This window comes from Pinus tabuliformis, chromosome 1_1, assembly GCF_031772625.1.
Source record: "Pinus tabuliformis cultivar Carrire ecotype Pingquan chromosome 1_1, CPIR1, whole genome shotgun sequence".
Classification (NCBI taxonomy): domain Eukaryota; kingdom Viridiplantae; phylum Streptophyta; class Pinopsida; order Pinales; family Pinaceae; genus Pinus; species Pinus tabuliformis.
In genome coordinates, this window is record NC_142297.1 from 373,311,279 (window position 1) to 373,321,537 (window position 10,259).

Genomic DNA, 10,259 nt, shown 5'->3' on the forward strand with positions numbered 1-10,259 from the left:
GTTGAGCCAAAAAATTCAAAATTGACAAAATTTTCTCCAAATTCCTCGAAATTTGGGATGGGGATCCCCAATCAAGTACCATGCTCAGCTAAAGAGGCTTCGGCCAAAATCCAAAGACGATCAAGCTCTTTTTGTCTTTTTTTCTTTTTGACCGCTTTCTTCAATTTTGCCTTTAGACTCCTAATTCGCGCCTTGCAAACTAGGTTCCGAGCCTTGTAATGCATAGCCATGTGTTTCAATAATGCATTGTCTCTATTGGCCTTTTTCAGTCATTCCTCCAAGTAGATGTTGACCCTCTCGAGAGTAGCCTCTCGATCCTCATTTACCTGTTGCTCCAGAGAGGTGAACTCAATTTCTCTATGTTGGGCAGCTTGGCGATTCTCACGAATGTTCTGTAGCTCTATGATCATGTGCTAGTCCTCAAGCTGCTTATTCCGCTGCTCTAGATACCTGATATTTGACTTTGCCATCTCCAGCTGAATTTGCAAAGCTCGAATGTCCGTACCTTGCTCTTTGATAATCCTGATATATTGGGTCTCCTCTGATTCTGAAGTTGTCTCATCATCATGAATAGTGACAAAACCTGATGGCTCACCTAAGGGCCTCTCCTCTCGCTTGGGCCTCTTGCCCTTATCCTGTAGCTGCGGTGCTACTATCGAAAGCGAAGCCCCTTCTAGATGAGGTGGAGATAATACTCGTTGTGCTGATGAAGTCAACGAGACCCCTTCCACCCCAGGTGGAGATAGTACTCGTCGTGTAGATGCAAATAAGGCCCTGTGGCCTCGCTGGTATGTCACATATGGAGGAGCACTTATATGCTCAGTCTCGGGAATGCTTGGCTGGTGTGAAGGTGCTCCCTCATTAGGAACTATCTCAGGAGGTGGCTGTAATGCTGTAAAGTAATCACGAGAGATGAAATCTTCCCAAGTAATGTCCTGCTGTGCCAACTGATGCATCACTATGATTTTAATCAATGCATAATGACAGATGCTCTTATGCTGATGTGCTGGGCTCTTCCTTGAGAGGCTTACCACCTTTGCCACCTCTACGAGACCTTCGTGGCACATTACCCTCTACTATAGAATCACTGTCATACCCCTGCTCATAAGATGAATCTATGTCTGACATAGCTCTGAAAACACAATGTCTGCAAAATGTATGCTGTTTGCAGCTTTGGAGGCGTTTAGACACGATCTGGGCGCATAGACAAGTTTTTTCTTTGGCTGTGATTCAACGCACAGTGCGCCACCCCAATGCGCAGCGCACACTCCAACGCACAACGCCTGTGTAATTTTGCACTGGCTCAAACCACCCAATGCGCAGCGCACTGCCCAACGCGCAGCGCACACTTTCTATGCGCAACGCACGTTTTCAGGAGGATTTTAGAGGCCTTCCCGGTGTCCAAATTAGGCGTTTGATAGCTTGTTGGAAAGGTCTTTGAGTCTACTTTCCAACCCAATTGGAATGTTTCAATTTCGAGTTCATTTTCCTTGTCAAAAATCAAATCTCCCAAGACTGGTCAAAATGTGCCAAATGAGGCTGCCTCAAGGCAGAGTGATGTTGTAGTCAACTTTTGAATACCTTCCTCAACTCCAAATTGAGCTCATGATAGCTCATTGGAAAGATCGTTTTGTCTAGTTATCCTTTGATTCATCAAGAAAGTTATTTGGCCAACCAAGCTAGGAGAAAAATTGATTTTCCCAAGGTCACTTCAGAGGTGCATCAATTCTCTCGAGGCGATTGTATTTTTGACATTTCTCCAAAAACATTATACCTGTGTAAAACGTGAAGGGGTTTTTTCTTCCTTGGCCTGTTTTCGACAAAAACCTCTCTCAGTTTTCCAAAATTCATCTTTGATTGCTCAGAAACATCATTTGAGTGAAACCTATCCCGATATGTGAAACAAGGGATTTTGTCGAAATGAAGCGAAATGAAGGCGATAAGGGGATTCTAAATTCTTGGGGAAATTTTTGGAAGTAGGGAGGGATGTTAGGAAGCAGAGGAAAGTGGAATCTCAAAGATCGAGTGAGGGGAAGGGTTCCAAAAGAGCAAAACACAGGTCCAACCTAGAAAATTGCCAAGTTGTAGCAAGAAACTAGGGTTTGTGGAAAAATGAGGAATTTGGGGAATCTCAGTGATGGGAAGTGTTTAATAAGGTACATTAAGGATAGGGGAAGGTATATGAACATCAGGATGCAAGTTTTGCTAATGATTTGACCATTCAAGATAAATTGCCTTCAAAACCCTAGGAGAGGGAAATGAACCCACCTAGACGCAACTGAAGCATGAACAAGGTGTAAAATGACCCATTGGAACTTGACATGATGATGAAAACCCTCTGAATGATGATACACTCAGCTCAATGATGACATGGACTGCCATTTGGACAACTTTGAAAAGAGTGAAAACAAACCCTAGACCTAATGCCTAGTGACCAAATTTTGCTTCAAGACTCTCTGAAATGACAAAATTTGACCTTGACACTCTGAGACCACTTTGTAAGAGCATATTTGATCACTGGAGGAAGGCTACAAAGGCTGACACTAACACATCCTACCATCCTCAGTGAAGAAAACTTCAAATGAAATATTATCATTAAAATACCAAACAAGTTGTTGATTATTTTTTACTTCCACCTACAAAAGAGCATTTTCCAGCCCAGGAGATATGTTTTGAGATAGTACCATTGGTAGCAGTGTGTGTGTTGAGCTACCAGGCTGCAATGGTGGCAGTTAATTTACTAGGAATGAAACTTAGGAAAAGGACTCAAAATAGATGTGCATCTACATCCTATTAAACTAGCAATATTTATAGTAAATAGAACTAATATCTCAACTATTTTCACATTATATGAACTGTACCTGTAGAGGTCCAGTAGCTACAAGAATGAAAGAGTTATTCTAAAGCTTCAAGCTATAAAAAATTTGACCATCATGCCATATAAGTTTCCCATTGATATGAAGGCCTTGACATATCGATGTTGCAAGTAAAACAGGAAATGGAGGCCTACACAAAGTATTAACCAAATATCACAAGTTGCTTTAATCATGTTGACGCTTATCATAATAAATACAATTCACATCTAACAACAATAAAGACAATTTTTTCCATTTCTTATTTACAAAATGAAATGGAATTGACTATCTAATAACCACCCAGAGCCTACTACTCACTAATCTCTAGGGACAAGTGCATTTCCTAAAACTATCAAATAACCAAGAAGAACTAGGACAGGAGGTGGAGTTTCTGCTATGGGTACTGCTTTTGATTGAACATTGGCACCTTTGGCAGGTGAAATATTGATTTCTGTCTCAGTGGCTGATAATTCTTCATATGGAAGATAACAATTTACTTGCAAGTTTGGAGGTAACAAGGTACAAGGTACACATGGAAAGGCATATGGGAGGTAACCTGTACAAGCATAAAAGGTGCTTAGAAGAATATATGTGTGCTCTGGCTTCTCAGCAACATCCAAGGAAAGACTTAATTTCAAAAATAAACTCTTTAATGATCTCTGTACCTATTACTTACCACTTCAGATAGAAGTGTTGAGCATGACAACTGCCCAAAAAATATATTATTATTACGCATATTAGAAGGAAACTCCTTGAACTAAGCATAAAATATAATACTTATACTATAAAAACCTATACAAATGCAAACATCTCAAATAGTGATAGATGAACTTAAGCCTTTTCATTGAAATAACTTACCACTTCTCTGGTATCCATTTTAGAATCCAAACTAAATCCCAAAACTTAGAAGACTAGCCATTCTCGAACTTCTTTCCTTCTCATTCTCCAGCTCAAAATGGTGAGCCCCATTCTTGTGATCATAGGGCATAAAAGAAATGGCATCCAACAATCGAGATGATGCCATCAGCTACAAGTCCTTCTATGTTAAGTATTTATTGTAGCTTTTTTAGAGGATATAGAGCTTGTGCCATGCATAAGCATGATACAAATGACTTTCTAATATCTAAAATATCTTTGTTAACTTTGAATAGTAGATTATCACCATTTGAGGTTTAGGAATATTCTTGACCATACACAAGGCCATGAATATCTTCTATAGAGTGAAAAGCTTCCTACATATCATATGCCATCTATCATAAGAAATAGTATAAGGCAAAAATATATTAAAAATAAAAATAATTTAGCTCACAGATTCTATAGCAGGTTCATGAAATTTCATTCAACCCAAATATTCCTCTGCAATAGGGTATTCTCCAATGATTAATTCCTACAAGATCAAACTATATCAACCTTCCCATCTCAAAAAATATAATCCTATATCTAATTCAATAGATAACATTTTAGATTTCTGGCCCCCATTTGATAGTGATACCTTCTTAAAGGTGTGCCAAAAATCTACTCAACATGACATTATAATTATTTACATCATGGGAAATATGGGTAAACTCCCAGCCAAATATAAATGGTTTCTAGAATATGAATTTTCTAAACATTTCCCTCATCCCATTTGACAATGGCAGCCAACAAAACAGATGATGCCATCAACTACAAATCCTTCTGTGCTAAGTATTTATTGTAGCTATTCTAGAGGATATAGAGCTTGTACCATGCATAAGCATGATACAAATGACTTTCTAATATCCAAAATATCTTTGTTAACTTTGAATAGTAGATTGTCGTCATTTGAGGTTTAGGAATCTTCTTAAGGTGTGCCAAAAATCTACTCAACATGACATTATAACTATTTACATCATGGGCAATATGGATAAGCTCCCAACCAAAGGTAAATGTGTTGTGCTTTTTTCCCATAAGCATTTATTAGCATACCCTTTTTAGTTGAGAGAAGATCCTTTGGATAGTGGGATACAATCTTTAGTTCTTCTGAGGGAATCCAAAAATCACCCTTGGACAATTGACTGCTAGCATCTTTACAACAATTTTTTTTCACTCACTTGATACTTGTCTCAGGGCAGTTTTCCTTGAGGGTCTTTTGCCCAACACTTTGCCTTAAGGTAAAAATGTGTATACATTGTTTTACATAATCTTGAACTTCCATATTATCAATACAAGAAGATACAGATCCACCAGTTGAATATGCAATAAGTGCAAAATTGGATAGCTAAAACTGTTCACACTTTGTGTTTTCATCGAAGTTGGCTGATGTTGCATGTTCTTCATTAGAATTTGTCCATGTTTGTCCATACTGTTGTATTTTCTTTTTCTACAGTACAACTTTCATCCACACTGCCCCTTGAATGCGATTTCTCCTCATTCATTTCTTCAACCTTATCCTCATTATACATCATACTGGACAATCATCGTTCTAGTACAAAACAACCTCTGGATATTATTGGTGAATAATTGTAGTTAATGGGTTCTCATGTAACGATTCCCAATACCAATGGAACAACATATAATTTGAATCACTCAAGTAATGAATCTCAATTTAACAACATTATAATATAATTACATTCTACCATAAATACACATCAAGAATTCTTTGCCTTGTAGATTTCAGCACCCATGTATTCGATGGATTTATGGGAATGAAGGGAAATTGGAAAGCCAATGATCTCCTACAGTTATGTATGGCCTTGTCTAGTACCTATGGCCTCTTAGACAACCAAGATTGAGCTCAAACTCACCCCAGCAAATGAAAATAATGCTCAGGGGAGAGGGAAATGACTCTAGTAAGTAGAAATCCACCCAAGAACGCTTAAGAACACTCCAGGTAAGGAGAGAGAAATTCTTAACAGTTGTACATAAACCAAATTAGCAACTCCCTGAGGAAATGTAACAGCTCCAAAACCGTGGCAGTTGATCTCTAACTCAAAAAGAAAGTGGATTATGAGTAACTCAGAGCTGATGCATTTCATAGAGCATCAATCAATCAAGAGTTTTTGAATGATGCTAATAGAAATTCAATGGAGAGCTGTTTATTTCAGCCATGAGCACAAAGACAAGGAGCACATATAATATAACTGAGGAGTAATAATGATGATAACTCATACACCATAAGTTTATTATATCTTAGGAACATATATTAGATGAGAGCCTGGCACATTGCCTTCATTATCAAAAGAGAGATGTCCATGTGAAAATTAACCCTCGCTCGATGTGAGACTATTGCAGCATAGCTGCTATGGGAAAATAAAGGAATTGGACATGGCAGTTAAACATTGAATTGAGGTAGTTTCAGTGTTTTCCAATTAGGGCTATTGCATCTTGTCACAGGAAAGGATTGCAAGACATTTCAACATTACAAAGGGAACAATCCAGGAATAGTCACTCTTTGTTTAGTTAAGTCAAAGCTCATGGAGAATGATATCCAGGTGTTTTAGCCTATATTCGACCTCTTTTGGGTAGAAACCAAGAAAGTGAAAAAGCTCAAAGTCTGTAATCCAATGGGATAAGAAAAATTGAGGATAAAAACAAGTCTACAACACTTGAAGAAATCGATGTCTATGACTAAGACAAATATCAATCTAAAGCTATCTATTTGCAGCAGGATTTGAATATCTATGGTAAAGATTCAAGGGTTTTCTATAGTAGCCAAAGATCAGTATTAGAAGGCAAAGAGTCTGTAACTAGAAGTCATTCTATTATAATAAGAGACTAAACATACATTAAGGACAGAAATTCAGAAGCTGCTTCTGACTTTGACTAGGCAGAGACTCAACTATTGACCTTGACGTAAAGAGGAGGGCTAACTTGGAGGGACTCTTTGGTCTTGTGTTGGATATCTCATTTTGAATAAATTCAATAAGAGGATTATTGTTGGGTTTTCCCCTATTGAGAGGTTTAACCCTACCTTGAAAGCCTAAATCTTTGTGTTGGAAGAACAATTTGTGTAATTACTTGATGAAAGAGAAATATTAACGAACCAAGAAAAGAATACTTATTGAGGAGTTTACTTCCAACTATCAAGGAATACAATGAGGACATAAAATTTGTAAATCTTAAACTTGGCTAGGCCACTGCACCTCTGAAAACCTGACTCATTAAGCCATAAACTAGAAACCTTCTGTGGAACTCCAAAAAAAAATGAATTAGAATGAATTATCAACTAAAATCAAGGGCCTTTACACTTTACATTTGACAATCTATTGCAGTATGAATATTGAGGTCACAACTATTCATTTATATTGCACTATTGTAAGAAAGGATGATCATATTTTATATATTTTGTCTAGTAAGGTCAACACTTCATCATTGCCAGCTCTAACCAGGGTTTCATGTTCCCATTGTAATGAACAATAGCTGCATTGTCAATCTCTCAACAATCCACACTAGGATTATATCCTAAACCCAGCACATGCCAAGACTTGTCCAAAGGATGGGTCAAGCCATAAAACGTTCAATCAATGGGGTAGTGTTCCAAGCTTCCACAACACTTTATCCTCATTCTGACATACAATAAAATAAAAACTTAGAAATCGAACAAAGAAAAACACATTAAGTTTTCTAGCTAATTACTTCAGATTTACTTCAAATACTTTAAAGTAAGCATCACAGGAATTAACATAAATACACCACACTACACACTTATCGTATTCCAGTTATATCTTTTTTCTCCCATTCTTTGAGATCAAATACATTCATCCCATATGCCACACAACAAGCATTAGGATCAAAGTGCCTGGCTATGTGCGGATTGGCAAAATTAAGGTATTTTTCAAACTGGCGAAAGATTTCTCCACAAGTTTCCACTAAACCATTAACCTTTCCATGAAGATCTACTGACCACAAGGGCATCAAATCTTTCTGAACCACAATATCATGATCCAAGAAAAGGATCTTGTCCACTTTGGGATAAACTTGTGGAAGATAGAAATGAAGATGGTTTAGCATGGATAAATATTTTGGATTTATATATTTCAAATTGGAGGAATGTGCTGAGAGTGTAGTCGAGTGATTTGCCTTGAAATAATACTCTTTCATAGCTACAGATTCAAGTTGGCGAAGCATAGGGCAATAGGAGGAATTGAGCCATTTAAAGTCATCTACATTTTCTACATGTATCGCAGCTTTCCTTGGGGGATTAAGTAAAAACCACATTCTCATGGCCCCAAAATTTAACTTGTGTGTGATGAGATGAAATACATGTTTCTCAGATTCCTGCAAACACATGTAAATCACCTACAATGAGATCCAAAGATTAAATGTAAAATGCAGCAAAACTATTGGATTCCAAACTTTAGAGTAATTTAAATTAATAACACTTCACCTTAGCATTCATGACATTTGGATTCACAACCACAGATGCAGCCAATACATTGTCACAAAATAATGCATAGTGATAAAGAGTCGGATCCTCCAACTTGTCCCTTTTAGGAAATTATCGCTTTCCAAGAGGAAGAAAGATATAATCTATGGTCAATCACATGGACAGACAATGCAAGAACTTGGGAAAAGACTTTGTTGCCACCCGACTTAAAAATTTACTTTGCTTTTCCAAGATCCTTACTTGCTCATCTGCAGACTGAAGCATGGCTTGCAACTTCTTTGTTACTATCGCACAACCATAAAATTGTTCTCTAGCCTTGGATAGGACATGACCCATAGCCTCGATCTTCTCGAGTGCACTGAAACATTCATATAAATTACCGGTCATGAAAAAGAGAATGAAAAGCAAAGAGATTGACACACGGACTGCAACATTAAAAAAAAGAAGGATATGAACACCAAATGGAAATGGAAGCACTTACTACTCTTGATTTAGAAGCAACCAATGTGAAAATCCAAGGGGTAGTGTTCCAAGCTTGCACAACACTCTATCCTCATTCTGACATACAATAAAAGAAAAACTTAGAAATCGAACAAAGAAAAACCCATTAAGTTTTCTAGCTAATTACTTCAGATTTACTTCAAATACTTTAAAGTAAGCATCATAGGAATTAACATAAATAAACCATACTACACAGTTACCATGTTCTGCCACTTGTGATATATTCCAGTTATATCTTGTTTCTTCCATTTTTCGAGATCAAATACATTCATCCCATATGCCCAACCACAAGCATTAGGATCAAAGTGCCTGGCTATGTGCAGATTGGAAAAATTAAGGTATTTGTCAAATCGGCAAAAGCTTTCTCCACAAGTTTCCACTGAACCATTAACATTTCCATGAAGATCTACTCACCACAAGGGTGTCAAATCTTTCTGCACCACAATATCATCATCCTCGAAAAGGATCTTTTCCAATTTGGGATAAACTTGTGGAAGATAGAAACGAAGATTATTTAGCATGGATAAATATTTTGGATCTATATATTTCAAATTGGAGGAACTTGCCAAGAGTGTAGTCGAGTGATCTTCCTTGTAATAATATTCTTTCATAGCTGCAGATTCAAGTTGGCAAAGCACAGGGAAATAGGAGGAATTGAGCCATTTAAAATCATCAACATTTTCTACATGTATCGCCGCTTTCCTTGTGGGATTAAGTAAAAATCACATTTTTCGTGGCCCCAAAATTTTACTTGTCTGTGACAAGATGAAATACATGTTTCTGAGACTCCTGCAAACAAAAGTAAATCATCTAAAATGAGATCCAAATACTAAATGTAAAATGCAGCAAAACTGTTGGACTTCCAAACTTTAGAGTATTTTAAATTCATAACACTTCACCTTAGCATTCATAACAGTTGAATTCACAACCACGGATGCAGCCAATACATTGTCAGAAAATAATGCATAGTGATAAAGAGTTGGATCCTCCAACTTGTCCTTCTTAGGAAATATCACTTTTCAAGGGCAAGCAAGTAATAATCCATTTTCAATCGCATGGACAGATAATGCAGGCCCTTGGGAACAGTCTTTGCTGCCATATGACTTAAAATGTACTTTGCTTTTTCAAGGTCCTTACTTGCTCATCTGCAGACTAAAGCATGGCTCACAACTTCTTTGTTACTATCCCACAATCATAAAATTGTTCTCTAGCCTTGGATAGGACATGATCCATAGCCTTGATCTTCTTAGCTGCACTGAAACATTCATATCAATCATCGGCCATGAAAAAGAGAATGAAAACCAGAAAGATTGATAGACAGACTGCAACTTTAAAAGAAACAAAGGATATGAACACCAAATGAAAATGGAAGCACTTACTACTCTTGATTTAGAAGCAGCCAATGTGAAAACTATTACCTTTGAAGTAGATCAGAATCTGCATTAGCCTCACCCAACGTACGCTGACATTCTTTAATATGAAGTATCAATTCATGGTATAAATCAAGATTATTCCTAGCCTGGGAAATGCTTGAATACACCCAAGCCATGATCAGT

At 37.2% G+C, this 10,259-nt stretch overlaps 1 protein-coding gene across 1 annotated transcript; it reads right to left on the minus strand.

The window, feature by feature from the left end:
- Positions 1-7,520: 7,520 nt before the first annotated feature.
- Positions 7,521-9,314, minus strand: LOC149213176 (polygalacturonate 4-alpha-galacturonosyltransferase-like). The gene is made up of 5 exons (XM_089388938.1): positions 9,118-9,314; positions 8,904-9,012; positions 8,684-8,760; positions 8,443-8,560; positions 7,521-8,114 (listed from the first exon to the last, which is right to left on the minus strand). Exons 1-5 carry the CDS (start codon positions 9,312-9,314, stop codon positions 7,521-7,523), a joined length of 1,095 nt encoding a protein of 364 aa, XP_089245064.1.
- Positions 9,315-10,259: the final 945 nt, after the last annotated feature.

Coding starts and splice junctions, on each gene's coding strand:
- LOC149213176 (XM_089388938.1), bottom strand. CDS start 9,314: ATGAAAGAATATTATTACAAGGAAGATCACTCGACTACACTCTTGGCA. Junction 8,561..8,683: donor TTGCTTCTAAATCAAGAGTA/GTAAGTGCTTCC, acceptor TGAATGTTTCAG/TGCACTCGAGAAGATCGAGG. Junction 8,115..8,442: donor TTCAGTCTGCAGATGAGCAA/GTAAGGATCTTG, acceptor ATCTCATTGTAG/GTGATTTACATGTGTTTGCA.